This window comes from Zootermopsis nevadensis, unplaced genomic scaffold (genome assembly GCF_977971745.1).
Source record: "Zootermopsis nevadensis isolate Lab colony 2312 unplaced genomic scaffold, Znev_1.0 Znev_ptg000010l, whole genome shotgun sequence".
Lineage (NCBI taxonomy): Eukaryota > Metazoa > Arthropoda > Insecta > Blattodea > Termopsidae > Zootermopsis > Zootermopsis nevadensis.
This window is the reverse complement of record NW_028259142.1, coordinates 21,440,280-21,460,425: the sequence shown is the minus strand read 5'-3', so window position 1 is coordinate 21,460,425 and position 20,146 is coordinate 21,440,280. Positions and strand designations below refer to the sequence as shown.

Sequence of the window (20,146 nt, the reverse complement as noted above, 5' to 3'; positions counted from 1 at the left end):
TTACACCAAATGCATAAACTGCTAGGCATCGAACGTGAGGCCGACGGACGAAGTCAGCCTCTCACTCCTTGACGTGTGTTTTAAGAGGGCGGGCCCACGCTCTGACAGCGGGCGAAAGAAATTTCCCGTTTCACGCAGAATCAATTCCCCGAAGCAGCCTAACGCTTATGAATGAAGCAGAATGAAGCCGATATAGTGACGAAGGTGGGGGACAGTCTTCGACGACCGCTCGCACGCTGGAGTCGCGGATTCGAGTCCCGCTAGAGGCATGTATGTGTGTCAACGCCGCTCTGTATTGTGCTGGTAGACAGCAGTACCAAACATCTACAAGTATTCACGGTTTCAGACGTAAATTCTGAACCGCATCTACAAGTAATTTACTGGAATTTCAGGTTACAGCGCCCGAAAGGAGCATTCATCGCACAAGTCGAAACGTCGTATAGGAAAAAAAAAATCTGAAATCATAACACACAAAAATGCTAGGACGTTGGTCTTCGAGTGCGTCCGTAAGAACTTCTTCGCAGGTCAAATATTTTATGGAAATCTCTGGCCTTTAAATGCTTCAGTTTACAGGATGGGACCAGACAGATTAAGAAAGTATGCACTTCCGGTAGCTAAGATCAGCCACGTCGAATGTGTTCACGTGTGAAGCCACAGTTTCGAGCCGCTGTGGACACGCGGTCGCACTTAACACAGTATTGCAGGGAAGTAGGCTTACGGGGCTACCTCTGACTGATCACGCTTCTCACGAGGACACCGATTTAGACGCAAACGACAACCCCTGGCAAACACATCATCGCATAGAATTATTTTAGGGACTAACACTGACGAAAAAAAGTTAAGAAGGTTATGGCGGCGGAGGGGAGGGGTACGCGTGTTCGTCGTACAAACAGACTACTGGGCTGTCTTCTGTACTCACTCGCCGATGCGTTGTCCGTTCCAGCAGTCGGCCGTGTCCCTCGTCTCGGCGAAACTCTCGTCAGAACAGAGCGACTCCGCCAGGTTGGCGTAGAAACCGCGACTCTTGGTCAGGCTGGCCAAGAAGTGGTGCAGCTGTGTGGCCAAGCTGTCCTCCGCCCCGAGGCCTGGACCTGCCGACACGAGCAAAAACAAAAAAAAACTGTTACGTCGCACGTGGATAGCGACCTCAGCATCGCACGCAGTCGGGTGGCACACACGCCGTTGAAACAAATAACTCTGTGACTCACCTGAAGATATTCGCCCGTCAGTGACGCCGTCGCTGGTCACGTGGTGACGGCCAGAAGGCGTATCGGCGTCGTGCTCGTCCTCGTCGGCCCAGCGTGCCTGCCCGCACGCCCTCTTCACCTGCACCAAAGAGGACGACGACATTGAAATGACAAGCGAGAAGCCATTCGACGAACAGAATCATTAAATTGTCGGCGTGCGCGACGTAATTTTTTCCTCGGAAGGAAAGACTCAAAATGACGAAGGGATTGTCGAGTCCCCCGCCTCAGAACCCCAGCTTTCGACTGCTGCCAGAGAGGACATCATCACCGTCGACTTCGATCCCCGCTGTTAGAATATGTTCCACTTACGTGTTCATCTTATTGTTCATATCCTGAGCATCTTTTACCACGTGTCGTTCATTACATCAGGGAGGAAATTTTCTCTTAAGCAAAAATACTGAGGAGGGAATTCCTTATCTCGTCTCCTTTTCAAAAATAACAAAAAAAAAATAAACACTGCTAACTTTCTTCTCTTTGTTTTGTGTCGATGTGAACCTCAGAGAGAATGCAGAGGATGGATAAAACGCGGATGAACCATCAGAGCGTGGAGACCACACAAGACGGTTCACAATATCAACTTCTCTTTCTCAGTACTGTACTCGTTCATTTCTTGGATTGGACAACCTCGTGGAAACGGGCCGCTGCAGATGACAGAAGAGATTCTGGAACCAGACTGGACAACCGAATGGCGGCTCACAACAGTAAAAGAACTGCACGTCTTTTGTCGACAGTGTGGCGAGAATGAGAAGTGCGAGGATGAATTAAGCAGGGTCGTGGCTCGATTCCTGCAAGATCACGCGTTATTTTGGAGGAACTGAGAAAGACAAAGTAATCGAGTACCCCAAAATGACAGGCGTTTTCTCCTCACAACAAATAATTAGATAACAGCTTGCCAACTGGCGGTATGAATGTTGTAGAGCCAGCTCAGAATTACGCGTCGGTCTTAACAGACAAGACGCGGTGCGTGATACTGGGGACCGCGAGGTCACTAGACACACGAAGCTCCTGAGGCTAGGTTAGCGACGACCAGCGGCCCAGAAGGAAATGAAGGCGTAAATCTGACGCCCCATACGTTGAAATGAACAAAAAATAAAATAAACCACTCTTCCATCTCGTCTTGGTCTTCACAATGGTCTCTTTACAAGATGCTTTCTGCATGCCCAGTCCATCGTTCAGTATTGCAAAACGCTGTATCACTGCGTGAGAGGTCTTTTGCTTCATCACAGAAAATAGGTGTAAATTTGGGCTACGAAAGGTCAGCTCAGTTTCGATTAATTCACAACTATCATCACCGACTAAACATTTATCCACGTGATCGCGTCTATAAATCATCAATGACTGAGAGAAATCACGAGGCCGTCCGGACATCACGTGACTGCGCAGATGACACTGCGCCGAGCTGTCCTTACTTTGACGTTTTCGTTCAGTTTAACGACCAATGCCGTCAGTAATTAGCGTCTACGGAGGTCACATAACAGAGGTCAACAATTCGCAAGACGCCGTACCAGCTGCTGCAACTAATTACATGTCTCGTCTCTGGGCTCTGTCGCCTTCTAAAGCTGTCGGTCTTACACGCGCCTACGATTATCAATACAAAATTTGAAAATAACAGCGAATGAAGACGCGTGATTGATTGATTTTCCGTCATCCACGAGTAGAAACAAATCAGGCGCTGAATTTGGAACAAACTTCGTTCTGTTTCGTGAGAGGGCGAAACAATACAGAGACGCAATTTCACTTCACATGATGACAGCTTTACATTTTCAAGGACCTGCCATAATATCAAACTTCCCGATACATAATCAAATGACAGCAACATTGTTTCTATTTGAAAAGTCGCCGTGCCGCCATGTTGGTTTTGTGCTGAAGACGAAATCCATATTAATACGGACATGTACGAACAGCAGCAGCATGAGATGTGATTGGGGGGGGGGCCCCCCCTTCCCAAAAGCTTCACATATGAAATAATCACATTACGACTGAAATCTACAGCGTACGCAGATATTCTGTGAAAATTACATTTTGGTCATAACTGGACAATATGGACTCCAACTTGCTTGTGCAGACGGACGTTTAAATACACGCAGATGGTTGCTGGATTCTATGGAGATAATTGGAGTGCGCGCTTTTTGCTAGAAATAAATTTTGGTTCCCTCCGCTTTTAAGTCAAAGATTCTTGAAAGCCAAATTTCACAAGTTATATGAGGACCTGCGTACGTATCCAAAGAAATTAATCAGATACTTTATTTTCTCTTCAAGTTGGCTCCACAGACGTCTACGCCCTAACAGACATACCATGCTTACGATAAAACTGAGGAGGATATTAGTAAAAATCCACAAGTAATCGAGGTATATTTAGGCTACGCATCACAATGTACCACCCCAGAATAACCGAGCTTCAAACCTTGTCTTGCACTGGTAGGGCCCTGCAGATTAACGAAAATAAAGACGTTTGGCGGATTGCCTCTTGATCTGACTTCGCCCGAGCGACCATGCGAGTGCGACACAGACCATTCGATTAGTCGAAGGGTTCACTGTAAATTCTTATTAGCTACGGAAAAAGTAGACTGACGACTTTGCCTTCAGTCCGGTCGGTCTCGGGACTTCGGAACGTCAGAAACACAATTCACGTGTTCATCCACATTGCCGCTCGCAGATGTTCAATCAATCTCACATACCTGACTGCTGTTGAGTTTAGTAGCTAAGCAATTTTCGTCTCGACTCATATCGCGAGCCGAGGGTTTACAACTTACTTCATGGTCGCCAGATGGAAGAACGAGCAATGAACGTTTTGGTCCTTGGGTCCTGCTCGGCGCAGTCGCTAGGGTCTTGTGACGTGGATGAAATAACAAATACACGAAGAATTTAAAAATCAAATTTGCTTCGATAATTTGCAGGACCACTTAAAACCCCTGACACAAAGTGTATTTGGTTTAGTGTGTGTATTACCTGCTTTGACGGCCAGTAAATCGGAATTTTCATCGCACGGTCTCTTTGTGGAGGAACCCGTTACACTCCGTTCTATTCCACATTACATCAACGACTCTAAAATGTAATTTTTAGATTTGTTTGGAAACTACATAATTCTGTGCTGTAATAGTAACTGTCAGCGCATGGAATCTCCACCGGCGGTGTAGAACCGCTCACTTAAGAGCTGGCGTCTCGCCCTGATGAGCGGGAAAACACAAGATTTGCGATGAGACTCACGAGAGCTGCGAAATTTTGCTGTGTTTGGAGATTACCGTCGAGTTTCAACGCGTAAAAATATGTTTTGCTTCGTTCTTTAAACGCGCGATTTAGTTTCAATGCACTGTTTCCGTACTCTGAATGCTAGTAATATTTCTACGCGAGGTCGTGTTATCGCGAAACGTGAGTGGGTTTAGTCTAAAGGTGTCCACACAGACCGTTCAGTCAAATCCCGTCCAGGAAGCTCCGTAATCTGGAACCAACTGGTACAATCCAAATGACCACGAGGCGTGAGGTTATACGACCGCAATGAGCAGAATTCAAATTGCTGGAATCCACGTCTCCATGGAGATCGTGCAAAGTATCGTCCGAAACTACCGGTTTCAAAATGTCTTCCTTCTCTAAACAAATTTTCATGTCTCTCATAAAATCTTACCTTCGAACCATCACGTTTGCCCTCGGCGTCTGCGCGCGCTTTCAAGAAATGGCATCAAACCAACGGGCTCCTAACATTACACGTGACATTCTACCACTAACACAATCTACCCTCTCAATTTGGACTGGACGACCGGGGTTCGATTCCCGACGGGGGCAGAGGATTTTTTTTTTTTTTTTTCCCTCTAGCCTCTCCGTCCAGACCGGCTCTGGGGCCCACCCAGCCTCCTCTACAATGGGTACCGGGGGTCCTGGATTTTAAGGCACTATTTGGCCTGGACTTGATCAGAAGAGGCCGTGGGACGATGTAGATGTTTTAGTTCGACTGCAAGCGAATGGAAGCGTGCCAAAGAGCTTCTGAGGGCTATTAATCATGTCAGACATTTATCTGCATTCTAGAACATTCATTTTCCAGACGTGAAAAGAGCAAAGCAGTCGCTTCTGAGTTGAAAGCAGACACCGGATCGCGTTCGAACGGGGCCCCCTCACTGATTTCCCGCGGGACGTCGTAGATGGCGTGTGAACATCGACAACCACACATGAGGCCACCCCCACCCCAATTTAGATTACTACAGGCCATCCCGTGCGACACGCTGCCTGTTGGCAACCGTTCCTTCCCTCAGCCTCTTCAAAATCTTTGCTGCTTCGTTCACAGGGTAGAAAAATCAGGATCGGCTGATTACAGCTGATGATGTTAGTCTACCAATTAAAAACGCAGATACTGTGACCTTGAAAAATGTCTATGCGACCCCAGTAAGCACGTTCGGCTCTTGCGAGCTGTACCAAGGCACACCAATGGACAACTTACAAAAATAATAGAACTGTGGTCAAAAGATGAAGATGGGGGGGTGGCTAATGGACCACAAAGGATTCGTCTGGCTCAGGACGGCTCTTATGAATGCGGTAGGACAGGTGAGGGACCAACAGGGATTCTGCTCCGTGGAGTCGGTCCAGAACTACGTGTGTCGAAACAGGCAGCCGCTCATGATATAGATTCTTGTCCAGAGAAAGAATGATAGCAACGTCGACCAAGTCACGAAAGTCCTCAGTTCCGAATTTTTCTCAACTCCTCCGGTATTTTCTCAGCAGTCTGCTCCAAGTTACTTCTTGGTTTCGCTTCCCGTCTGCATCTTCCTCTTGATGTGCACAGCATCTGTCAGCGCGATCACACGGTCCGAAATTATCTCACAGACAAGGACATCCAGAACGCGCGGGAGCCTACGAGATGCTTTCCATCACATCTCCACGCAATTCGGCGAAGAACCAAAGAGTTTGAAACGCCTGCAGCGAATCGTTTAGACTATCCCGCAAAGTTTCCAGGCCAGAGAAGTTGCCTGCGGGTCACGGCGCAACTTCTGTTTGACGTAGTAGGAAACAGTAAGAAAGCATTTTTTTTTAGGTTAACTCACAAGATGGAGGCTGTCCGTCAGATGCCCGATTGGAAGACGAGCCCCACCAGCAGAGGTCAGCGGGGGGGGGGGGGGGATTTCCGAGTTCCAATGGGCTCGGACCGTGGATCCTTTGGCCCGACCCAGTCCAAGCCCGAGAGCCAGAAATAAGTCCGGTCCATTTGCAATCTACCCTGACTATCGTTATCATTAACACACAAGTAACCGGTGAATGAATTGTTTAACGAGGCTCTAAAACATTGGCCTGCCCATTTACAGCTTAAATTTGTATTATTTTTCGACATGGCGAACGTCATCTCCTTCCTAAACCTCGCACGAGAGGTCCAACGCCCAACAGAGGTGGGTGAGCCCTCAGAAAAGCAGATAGGTTGAAGCACTATCAGCGAGTCAAACACCTGCGCCCACCGCTATCGTGACTGATGCATCACGGTTGGAAAAAAGAGAAAGGAACGTGTGATGGGCTGGACATTTAGCATAAAATTTCGTCTAAAGGCTGAAAGAGGGAACTTATATAAAAATGCAGGCGAGTACGGGAGGGGATATTAAGGGTACAGGTATCAGAACATCGACTGCATTTGGGTGGCTTGGGACAGCAACACGCGGGCCGCTTTTATTAATACGGCAATGAACGTTTCGGATTCACAGAACAAGGGGAACTTCTTGGCTCATGGAGCTCCAGGGATTTGGTTAGCAACCTCAGGTCTGAAAACGTTACAGTCTGAACCACTGACTAATGGCGAAAAATGATGTTTTAAAAGTCCTTGAAACATCATTTATACAGGAGTACCTGACGGTAAATGTAGGTACCAAGAACCGATGTCGCGTACCTTCGGCTACGTTACCAGTTTTATTTGGATTCGGTGTACGCAGTAAAGTGCTGCCAACATTCCGGTACACGTTGTAAGTGCATTCAGTTTCCGTGTCATAAATTTATTTCTGGTGTCGTCCGCCCTGGCGCTGCTGGTACCAAATATTGCCCGCTTCTGCAACACCTTCTTAGACTTATGTATTCAGATTTTATCTTTTTGTGCCAATCCATCTTTTTTACGTGTCACATCTACTTCACGTCTATATTTCTTAAAAAAATTTCAATGCAAGAAATGCAATGGAGCAGAATGGGTTTTTCTCAAAGCTCCTCCTGAAACCTAAACATAACACCCGTTGAATAGAACGGTAGATCATGAACGAGTGAGGGCATAACTAGCTGCCTTCTTTATAACCGTAACGACTGAACGTGCAGTTTCTTATAAAAATCACGCCACGCCAGAGATCTTTTGCACAAAACCTCTCCAGCAGCCAGGACGACGTTCGAACCGGGTACCTTCGGAACACATGCCTAGTATGTACGCAGAAAAATGTCAACTGACTGCAGTCTCCAGACGGCAACGCAACCTGTTCCGAAACGTCGTTCCGTTGGCTACTACCAGACAAACACAAAATCCCGTCCACTTCTTACAGTTAATTACAGCGGTACGTTTCAGGCCTATCATTTATACACAACCTGTATGTCACCGTAATTGTAATTGTCCTTTTTAAATAAACTCAAAATTAATTTTGGTTTAACTAGCAACTTCCAAGGACCAATTAATGTTCGTAGAACGAACACCAGTGTATTAATCCATGACACTCGATCTCAGGGGTCTAGGTACGGTCATTATTACAATCGCCCACTAACGTAGACAGGCGAGAAGCAAACCAGAGAGGCCCGCCCAATTAATTATCTCCGTCTTTTTGTATATGAACAATTTATTGCTGTTGGTACAGGGCGTTTCTTCTAAGGCGAGGCTCGCTGGCGTCCGGCGCGGCCCGCGGGCACAGTACACACGATCGCCGCCCTCCTGCCAGCAGAAACGCGGCCTCTGGTCGCCTGACAGAACACACTGTAGCCAGCAGGCACAGCTTTTATACGAATAAACCTATTCCAGATCAGGTTACAATGACAACCAATCAAATTAGTGTCATTCCCTGCTGAATATTCACGGTACGAACACCGAGCTATGTAACGACGATGCTTCAACTACACAGTACGTAATTATGAAACTGCTCACGGAATTTGGAGGCTTATCAGGGCTTTGGGCATCTTTCGCACGGAAATATGTCAAACAGCATACTGTCCAAGTTGGAAAGTACTTAGATACATAGGTCAGGGTTTGGGTTTTAACTCCAAAAGCTTATATATTAGTTTTAACCGGAAATATATTTAAAAAAACAACGCAAAATAAAATATATCACGGAATTAGGCAACTTCACTCTACATTACCGGAACAGCGTTTACAAATCAATGGCTAACATGTCGTCGAGTCACGGCGACATTAATAAATCATTAACTCGCCCCCTGCACGGCCCAAAGTTCCATCATCACTGCACCTTGCACTTCGCTCGTCCTTCACCGGCGCACAGAAGCGTCCGCCGCTCCCCGTCGCCGCCAATGCGTCAACGAACGTCATCTGAGCCATCACACATCAATCAACCCGCGTCGGTCACGTGACGACAGCTAGTGACGAATGGCATTTCACCATTCGCTTCCTAGAGGCGTCTGATCACAGAGGAGCGACATGTCACGACTGGGACTCGTCTTCCTTCTTCAGGGCGGCGCGTGTTACTGACGCTGTCGAGACTGCAGTCCCACACCTGAGTCGGGGAATCACCACCCGGAGCGGTGCTTCTGACGTCAGGCACTCACACGCATCAATACGCAATTTATACGCAATAAAAGTACGCTTACAGTTCAAACGCCTTTGGAACAAATGAAATCAGTGCCCCGAGTCCCATCATGAGCCTGGAATGGCACAGCTCAACCCACTCCTAAGAGCCATTTTAATATTATCCTCCAATGTACGTCTTAGCGTCTGTAATAACAGGTTATACTAAAGTGCAACTGTTAAGAACAGCAACGCAAAATGCGGTATATCAAACCTTCCAGGGCAACGCTGGGCTGCATACTGAGGGTCAAAGGTTCTGCTATCCTCACAGTTCACTGTTTCAAACCACGTGAGATACATCTGCCGCCCTGTGAAATGATAAGAGCGATCATTTTCTCGCTAATTTTTCCTTACGCGGAAAATACGCCTGCAGATTATCTTGCGACTACACGCATCACAGTAGTGGCAGAGAAGTTGTCGCCGCTGGGAGGCGGTGAGTCCTGCAATTTCAACACCCGTAACATATCTCACGCGGAAGAGGTAGATTTATGTCCGCTCACTTTAACGTGAAGCTATGGATGGTACTTATTCTTCTTGACAAAAAAAAACACCGCTGTCTCGCCATATTTTATACGTTTACGAGCTTATGATTTTAATATGAACGGGAATGAAAGTAGATTCTTCGTAAACACGAGCGGATTCTTCTGTGTTAAAACATATGGGCTGCCACATTCGTTCATTTACTGACATTATCACAAACAGGCACGCTGATTGATATAAGAACTATAATCTGGACATACGTAAATGTTTCCAAGACGCACGTGTCCTCGCGAATAAATAAAAGCATTCATCGCCCTGATGACGGAGGCAGTATGACCTCCGAAACGTTGGTAAACATCGACCAGTCTACATAGCGCAACAACCCAGAAGACAGAAATCTTCATACTCTGATGATGGAGGCAGTATGACCTCTGAAACGTTGGTTAACATCGACCAGACTACACAGCGCAACAACCCAGAAGACGGAAATCTTCATACTCATCGCCCTGATGATGGAGGCAGTATGACCTCTGAAACGTTGGTAAACATCGACCAGACTACACAGCGCAACAACCCAGAAGACAGAAATCTTCATACTCTGATGACGGAGGCAGTATGACCTCCGAAACGTTGGTAAACATCGACCAGTCTACATAGCGCAACAACCCAGAAGACAGAAATCTTCATACTCTGATGATGGAGGCAGTATGACCTCTGAAACGTTGGTTAACATCGACCAGACTACACAGCGCAACAACCCAGAAGACGGAAATCTTCAAAAGCATTTAACTTCGATCGTTTCAGTCGTTCGGGTTCATGACTTCGTATCAGGAGTGCCTAGCTCCATACGGAACTTAAGAGGAGAGACGAAAGCCACTCTTTCACAACGCATTACTCTAATTAAATGCTGTGGAGAACTTCTTCATAAGAGGTAAAACTTCTGCTGGTGTTTTAAGCAGCGGCTAAGTATAGAAACCGCATAATTCCTTACGATTGAAAAATATTAGTTAGTATCTACTTTTTCAAATAGGGGTCCGCAGTGGCTGCGCGGTCGCTGGGACCGTGGGTTCGAATCCCACTCAAGCCATGGATGTATTTCCGTGTTGTGCTGTCCTGTGTACAGGTAGAGGCCTCGCGACGGGCCGACCCCTCGTCCAAGGAGTCTTACCGAATGTCTTTAGATCAAAGTCAACGAAAAGTTGGGACCCGCAGTGCTCAGGCACTTGAAGAACGGGTCGTTCCCAGTTTTTCTAATAAGATTTCGGAGGGGGGGGGGGGGGTAATCAGTCACCAAGATCCCGATTTTTAACTGAAGTTGATTTACTACCATGGAACTTTCACCGAAAATAACTTGTGGCTGGTTTGTTTTATCAAACCCACGATTTCCACCCCATGGTCCTCAGTACCAATTATAAAGTCAAATATAGAATCAGTGAATTTTGCTGTATAGAGCAACAACGGATGATGCGTTAATTTACGAAGTTTGTCGAACTTTATCAAGAACGAGCTGTGAACACAATTTCACGCGAAACACCCGAACAGACCAGAGCAGGCACAGCGGAAATGGACGAAATTTCGTTGTAAGCCTGAGTCGGTCCCCTCGTCTGCGACTCCGCTGGCAGTTGTCAGGGCGTGCTACTTCGTTCACGGAGCCTGGAGCCGTGTAGCACAAAGCTCCGGACCTGGGCTCCAGGAGCTCCCGTGGGGAACGAGTCGCTTTCCTAGACTGAGCGCGTAGCTCACCGCTCCCGAGCAGAGAGCCGGTCCAACTCTCTCCACGATCAACTTGCGGATTTCCCTTTCCCAGAAGCCTGAAGCCAGAGTCGCGCTGAATGAACGTTATGCAGGATCCCGAGGGATGATCCCTGCGTGTGAGTAAGCTGCCTGCTATTCTGTGTCCATCCCTCAAGGTAATCCAACGGGACGTTTTGGGATAAAAATCTTGAATCAAGCTTGTTAGAAGTCTCGTGTGGGACGGATAAGAATTTCAGGCCCCCCGAAAGAGCCCAAAAGGGATTCTAACGTTGGCATTTACGGGAAGCCGCTACAGACATCCTCGATGAAGCCACATCCAGGAGAATTAACACAAGGATCCTGCCTACTGTGGGCCTACACCCTCCGCCGGCTTCCGTAATCGATAACTAGCCCCCCAAGGGGGGAGGGGGCCTCCCCAGAAACATGAGGATGGAGGCCGACGGCAAACGCAGAAAATCAAACAGCGGAATCAGATTTCAGACCAGTAGTTCGTAACCTGAGATGAAGGAGGGCGAATCGTGTATGAGTCAGCGATGATCCACAATGAAGAACTTCCCAAAATCATTAGGGCATGTGATGGGGAGGGCATGCACAAGTGAGGTTCGTTTGGAGAGGCAACGACAGAGGACGTCTCCAGTCGAAACGGTCTGCAAAAAGCTGTTCTGCAGGTACCAAGGAATTTATTACTAAGCCTTTGATCTATAAAGCAGTCCGCCTTTTGAAATGAGTCACGGAAATGAACTTTCTTGTCACATGTAACAAAAGTGTCGTCCTTATTATGATTGATCGAAAAGTAACGCATGTTCTATCTGCCAAAAAGGAAATTACATTAACATTAATTTTTTAAAAAAAAAATGAAATTTGTATTGGCGTTCAGCAATGCATGCAAAAACACCGAACGTCGATCGGAATTATTTCTGTCCTGCACGATTCCTCTATCACGGAAATGGTTCACCAGACGAATTATTTTCCATCTGTTTGGCACAGGAGAATCGGGAAACGTGTCCCTAAACTCATTCTGACAAGTTAATTAAGAAGCAGATGCCAGGTTACGTTCGACAATGAACACTCTTTGCTCTTGTGAAAAAGACATCCTAGCACTTCGACTGTTGAGAGACAACTGACGGACTGGCGCGAGCAGGTTAAAACATGACGCGATCTGCGTGAGCTCTTGAAAGGTCCAATCGAATTGTATTTAACTGCGCATGTCAAAATGAGCTGCGTGACTTTTGAGTTACCCTCAAGTTTTCTGAGATCTGAGTTCGAAAATGGCCCCAAAGTTCTATATAAGCCATCAGCTGTGAGTGAATCCTTTTAAAATATGGACTTAATTTAAGGACACACAACAATATCCAAGTATCAAGTGCATGTTAAACTCAAGCGAGAGTAGCTGCTGATGTTTAACGTTGCATTTCACTCAGGCGTTGCGCTCGGGCTCACTCGCCATAGCGGAGATATTTCTTGGTGTAAGCGTTCCCCAATCTCCTCACTAACAGCGCCCAAGTTTCTAGGAGAGCGCACGACGTGAGTGGAGAAAATGAATGTTTAATGTCGTTTTGCATCCAACGACTTCGCAGGCTCTGAGAAGTTCTTCTGCGAAGTTTTGCAGTAAATTTCATTTCACTGCTTTAAATGCTCGTGTTACAGGGTAATTTAAGTTTTATCAAACCTGCTGTCACACGCGATTTCCACAATTTTACGGGGCCTCAAATACCAACGACAGACGAGACATCAAAGCAACTCTTTCCACAACATCAAATCTAAAACTTCTTGACGATGGTGAAGAGTCAATTGAATAAAAATTTTCTAGGATATTATCCATCGTCTAGTAAATATAAAACATAAAAAAACGACGTTTCGGAGATGGGACTCTATCTCCGTCTTCAGGTTCCTACACAGTTGGGCCCACTAGATAGAGCTAATCCCTATCTCCGAAACGTCGTTTTACGTTTTATATTTACTAGACGATGGATAATATCCAAGAATTTTTTTATTCAATTGACTCTTTCCAGAATCGTTTCAGTAACAAACCTGCGACTTGATTTTATATAACAGGCAAATCATCGTGACTTATTTCCCTTACTTAAAAAAAAAAGCTGATGACTGCAGCCGATGTCAAGAAATCGTCCACTTTGTTACACAAATTTGTGAGAAGGGAAAATAGCATAGCAAATATTGGTACAAATATCGAAAAGCAAACAATGTTCTCGTCTGTGTTATCTCAGCCGCCACACCGTGACACGGCTTCCAAGGTAAAAACGGAGTCTTCAAACATTTTCCCTGTGGACAGCGAGAAAATCCAATGCGTTGAGCGGATTCCTTCCAGACTTCTGATAAAACAAACAACTAATTCTGCCACCAATCAGTCGGTTCTGGATTTGTACGTGCGGGTTGAGCAGAGCAATAATTGAAATTTGCGTATTTTAGCAAGAACAAACATCAAATTCCAAACAAATATCCTCAATGACCACGGCGAACTGAATGATAATCTGTGAACATTTTCGAATATAACCTCACTTTATTAACCATCGTCGGCAAGCGGTACTCCTGTGCAGATCGCCACAGCCGAAGAAGTCGGCTGTGTCTAGTAGCAAGTACTGTACCTTTTTGACCGATAGATGGCACGGAGCGCTATCAGCGACTATCTGCATTTTAAAACGCTGGGAACTACTTTTTTATACGTGCGTGTATATTAGAAGATGAAAACACAACTAATACGAAAACATTCAAAATAATAACGAAATTATTCAGCGTAATAAATGTTACATTTCCGTTTCGCACAGTTTTCTTCAAATCTTACGTTTTTGCCGGTCAGTATTTTTACACAAAATGGTTTAGCTGTGTGGCATGATAAATGCATGTAATGCCTTGACACTACGAGCGGTAAGAGAATTATTTAACTCGTGTAGTTTCGTCTGTAGAGACCAACATTGTCTCAACCTTCAGGGTCGAACAATAAAATCACCCTCATCGCCGTGAGGACCTCAAATCTTACAAAATTCCGAATTATTTATTGGTCGTGAAGCAGGTGACGAATATATTTACCACTGGCGGATGAATACCGAACTCTGTTTACGCGGTCATTCCACGAACTCTCGAGGATTTTCCGACAATCGACCATCTGCTCGACCGAGCTTCAAGGATGAAGGGCACTTGGGTTCAGGGTAGTCCAAAACAGTTCGTGGGCCACACAAGCAATCAGTAAAAGCCCCATCGCATGCAAAACAAAACATTTTACGTGCCACTGTGAACCAGGCTACGGATACGTCTCGTGACCTGGGCTCGAATTCCAGAACAGTCGAGTATCGACCCATCGCTCCTGTCTACTGTTCCACAGACCTCGTTGAGCCAGATGACCGCACTCTGCGATGCTGAATGCTGGCTTCTGAGTCAAAGTCACGAAAGAATTACTTTAACAGTAAAATCCAATGAACTAACATTTTCAACATCTATGAGAATTTGCGCAGTGTTACAACGGGAAGATTCGACAAATGCTTTAATCTCTCATCGACACTTCTTTCCCGTTCATCAGATACGCATTGGCTGAATATCACAGAAAAACGATAAACATTTGCCCTCGTAGCAACGTCGACAATTTTCCATCAGTTTCAAAGGCATTCGTCGAGATTTTACTAATACCTTCTGTACGAATATAAATCATTTCCTCAAGTCCGTTGCGTCATGAATGCGGTCTATCAAAATGAGCACGCGATAGTTATTCGTGAGAATCAAAACCATGGCGAAGTCCTTCTCACAAATTTAAAAGTGCATCTGCATGTTGGCTTTGCCATGAGCTTCATTTTAAATTTCAAACGTAAAACGATTCCACCCATCTCAATAAAGCAGTCTCACTGCACGCCACGTAGGCGCTTGGGGGGAGAGACCGTACAGCTCCTACTCATTCTTGACCTCGGCACTAGATGGTGTTAGTGGTAGCATCACGCCGCGGCTCCGCTGAACAGGACGCAGAGGCTAGAGGAAAAATCCTCTGCCCCCCGTCGGGGATCGAACCCTAGTCGTCCATCTTTGGCATAAGTAGAGAGCGTCTGTGAGCCGTCAGACCTGAGCAAAGATGAGGCACGAAAATGAGATATTTTTCGCATCTCATTTCACCTGAGTTACCTCAGCAATGCTAGTTCGATATTAATGCACTTCAGAGCCCTGGCAACAGTCGTAAGATGTGTCTATAAATCGAAACTTTTGGCTGGCTTACAAGAATCCGGTGGACGTACGCGGGCACGTTTTGATCTACAACACACCATCAAATTGGTCCCGTATAGTAATAAGTCAAACGTTCCCTAAAAATACCATTACAGACTTACAATTCGAGGTTCAAAGCACGTAAGACTGTTTTAGAGTTATGACACCCTCAACCGGGGGGGAGGGGGGGGGAAATTACATAATGGATGTTTCTGTGAGAATGAAGGGCATCTTCAGGGCTATTTATAGAACAGTCTAAAATTCACGTGTTACATCTGAGGGGATCGCACGTTTTCACGAGGAATTCGACTTTAAATTCTGTACCCCTAAGCATTTCGTCTGCCGGACGTAGTTTAAGTGACTGAAGGAAACTGGAAAGAGAAAAATCATGAACATCTCAGTCATGGCAATCGGTCCGGGACACGACAGAAACAGCGCGTGGCAGGTTTAATCTCAGCGCTGACGATAACTTCGCCAGCTGAGCTTTGGGTGCGAGAAGATGGAACGATAAATACTCAAAATTTTGTTTGTGAAGAAAATAATCACAGGGAAGTTTATTTGTACGCAAAAAAGTTGGTTTTACAGATTGGCTTTCCCGTGGTTTACGATGTCACCTATTAATGTTAGGGCAATCAGACCAACAGCACCACAACGGAGTGCGGATATCGGAGCTGAAAAAGGTTTAAGTAAAACATTCAGACGGGCTTTCTTAAAAACGAAGATTCTGAGGCGGGGAAATGTGTGGATTCATTCCAGAGAAGACCCTGTCCAATCACTGTCCTTCTCTCGCACTGCGGGCGCTAAGCCTAGACTAAGTTAGGCCCTTACTAGATTAATGGACACGAATGGCGTAGAAATCTGATTGACTCACCTGCCTAAACCACGAGCAATGCCTCACGGGATTTCATTTATGTAGTAATTTCCTGCGGATCAGAAATTATTACCGACTTCCAGCAAACGAATCTGGCTACATACACAAGTCCCAATGCAAACTCAGCCGACAAACCCACTCCTTATACTTAATACCTCTCCATTCGTTACTGTCGCAACAAATTTCCAAGTCCCAAGGAAGAACGCGCCTTCTCGAGGCGCTAGTAATCGCTCGGACCTCGAAGGTTCATCACCGTGATTACAAAAGCCAATCAATAAACCTAATCCATGTTGCTGGTTTCTCAAGGAGTCTCTTCCTGCACCTGGAACTCTCGTCAAGGTGGCAAGGACCCCCTTGCTCGCCGCTTGTCTGGTCCTGGCGGAGACGACACGAACCTCAGCGAATGTCCCCCGGTTCGTGACTCGGAGATATTTAAGGGGTCAGATCCACGGGAGACGTTGATACTGAGCCTGTCACATCCCGGACCGCGACACCTCTTTATACGTTCTTAATATGAACCTTCATAACTCGTTTGTGAAAGAAACATTTTAATATTATCCTCACAACTGCGCTTAGATCCGCCAAGAAGTCTCCCACCTTCTCTTTTCCAGCAAAAATTCTTCGCGTACCTCTGCGTTCGTATTCTGCCCACCGAGACTCGGGCTTCTTCCCCTCATGAACCCTAACAACGGGGGTCAGGAGACGAAGAGTTTCGACCATCGGCGCAAAATTTTCTCCTGCGCACTCGTCCCGTTGTGCGAAAGTTAACGCGTGCTTAAAACGTTAGGTTCTTAGCGAAAGTGCGTGTTTCGTCGCTTCCAGAACACACAATAACGAGGCATTTATGCACCAGCCGGAAACTAGGCTCTACTTTTTTTTTCGGGTCGACCGACGCAGATGACGTCACAGACATCAAACTGGATCTTACCCGCGGCCTCGCACGAAGACGATAAAAGGCGAAGTAGCATCTGCGAATTGAATTTCGAACCGGTAACGAAGTTGTCAAAGAGTCGAGAGGGCAAAGAGCTTCTTTCAAGAAAGGGCATTAGAGCACTGCCGCCTGTAGGTAATCTTGTGAGTTAAATGAGTAACATCTTCCGTGGCAAAATGGAAGCCAGACGGAGACGAGGATCTTGGTCCGGCCTCAATTCCTGTTTTTACTACTACAACGCGATACGAGAGATCGATTAACGGCACGTACGCAGGATCGATACTTTCACAGCCAATTATTTTCTCTCGCAACCATAGTCTCTTCACAGAAGATAAATTCTGACGTCATCCAATTAACTTCAGCGTCTGTTCTATGCTAAACCACGACCAAATTCCACCACGAACTTATTACTTCAACGACTGTCATGCCATTTTCACAAGAACATTTACATTTTGGAAGAAAATATAAGAACTGTCCTCATTTAAAGTTTGTTTCGAACATTTCAGTGACATATTCAGAACCACGCGTTACTTTAAGAAGGGTTAGGAGCGTTGGAGTAACTTGTCAGAGTAAGAGAATTGGTACGGTCTGCTTACTTTATCTGAATTTGCGCAAGAATTACCTACTCAATTTGCATGGAAGTAACGATGTCAGGTTAGGTTAGGTTGAAATGTACACGGCTTAGACACAGTGGAGTTGGGGTCGCTACTGAAAATATCAGGTGGTGGTGATAACATTTCGGCAGAACTGGTCCGAGCGGGAGGTTATACACTGCCTTCTGAGATCCACGAACATATTACTTGTATACTTGGGATAATAAATAATTGCCAGAGCAGTGGAAGAAATCTGCAATTGGACGTTTTCGTAAGAACAGTAATATGACGATTTCGTCGTAATTTCTCAACTACCAATAAAATATTCTGAATTCGTCAGGCATCGAAGAAGAAACTGGAGTGCATGAGCTTATTTACAGATTTCAGCGCAGTGCATTCTGTCTCGCAGACCATGAACAGACGCGCTCCAGCAATGAGACTGTACAAACGACACGCACTCAAGGCTGGATTGAATGTGGAGCCACTGTCGAGGAACATGACCGCGAGAAGGCTTCATCCAGACACGTGTGCTCAACAAACATCCACGTCTCCCTAGCTCCGTAGTCACAACATCGTCCTCGTTGTCTCTCGTCCGGTAACTCAGAAGGTAGCCACGCCTTGATACCAGCCGAATGCTCAACCAAATGAATTTCTGAAGGGATTACAAACTCCCAGAGTGAAGCTTCATAATACGCTGAAATGGGTACCAAAGTAATGGCCCACAGATCCCTGGATCGACCCACAGCCGACGTGACTCAACAGCCAACCCTACCTTGCTACCGGTCGTTGAGGCATCACATGATGGCCACGTCACGCACTCACCTGCAACAAAACAGAAACGTCGTTAGACCACCTCAATTAATGTTGCGAATCCCTTAATAATATTAAAGCGAATTCAAAACAACAAGCTGTGAAGTGGACCCATGTGGTTTATAAAACTAATGAACCTCTGGGCCATGCCCTTGCCAGAACTCGAATCCCGGACGACCAGACCTGGTGGAGCGATAAGATTATCCCCCCCCCCCCGGGCATAAAAACAACAACATGGCAACTGTGCGAAGTACAGAATGATCTAAGAGACACACAAGCATTCCTGACACTCGCTATATTTTTAAAATAAATTACATTGAAATCAGAAATAGAATTTAACAAAAGGTGATGAAATGTCCACGGCCCTCAGCGATGCGTGCATATCGTCGAAAACATCGACATTTAACGTCGAAGGTCGACCGGAACGGCACGCTTCCTGTGTCACGGGAAAGGTACACCAGACGAGATCCTGTGTCACGGGAGAATCGGGAAAATGGGCCCTTCTATAATCACAGCGATATTTTGTATTCATTAATCCGACGGAATTGCATTAAATAAATACTTCAACATAAGTTGAGTGAGTGACTTTTCGACCAGCCTGTACATGTTAGGGCTTAGTTCGCCAGCGAAAACCGTGAACCACAGCCGAAGCTGAACACGAGAACTCAAGATACGACCAGAGGCAACAAACTTAGGTGCTTGATAATCTTACGGGAAGAATTTCCCGCCTGATATGATGCAGCGGGAATTGATAAGACTGTTACGTACAGAAATAACAATTCGCGTGCTGCAACCATTAGGCTTACTTTATAAACGCATGTACTCAGATAAGAACCCCCTCCAACGGGCACACAGAAGACGCTCGGTATTTCTTTTTCTGACGTCATCAACATGTTTCACGAAAGGACCTCCCGCAAGAAACGAGCGGGATCCATCACTTTCATCTCAGAAGCAGAGACGAGATATTAATTTAGAGGCGTCCGTCCCGGTCTTCGCTCGCTCTGGGCTGAGCGATACATCTTCCTGTATACACCACGCAAAAAGCCAATTCTGGTCCAACCCGCAAGACAGGGATCACTGCCTTGTCAGATGCTAGGTTTTACAGCCTGAAACATATGCGCGCGTTCAGTACATCCCCCCCCCCCCCCAATTTGAGACTTGCGACTATTAACAAGTTCCTCGCGACAAGTTAGCAGCCGGCCGATCGACGGGTCTGCTCTGGTTAAGGAACTTTGTACTAAGCCAATGTCACGATTAATTGAATAAAATTTTTCTTGGATATTAACGACGTTTCGGAGATGGGAGTCCCATCTCCGAAACGTCGTTTTTACGTTTTATATTTACTAGACGATGGATAATATCCAAGAAAATTTTTATTCAATTGACTTCACCGTCGCCAAGAAGTTTTAGATTTGATATACAATGTCACGATTATTTATAATATCCCGCATTTACCGACACTTTCATATCAGAGTCAAAAACTGTCGATTCGCTTGGCTGGCCTGTAAAACAAATGAAGACGACTCG

The 20,146-nt window shown here is 45.9% G+C and overlaps 1 protein-coding gene across 1 annotated transcript in view; it reads right to left on the bottom strand.

The window, feature by feature from the left end:
• The window catches only part of dally (division abnormally delayed protein), a 119,892-nt gene that overhangs the window by 17,332 nt on the left and 82,414 nt on the right, over window positions 1–20,146 (bottom strand). Inside the window, exons 4-5 of the mRNA XM_022073145.2 lie at window positions 1,209–1,326; window positions 920–1,091 (exon numbers count right to left, since the gene is read on the bottom strand). Of these exons, the coding sequence (XP_021928837.2) occupies window positions 920–1,091; window positions 1,209–1,326 (290 nt within the window). The remainder of the gene's footprint in view (window positions 1–919; window positions 1,092–1,208; window positions 1,327–20,146) is intronic.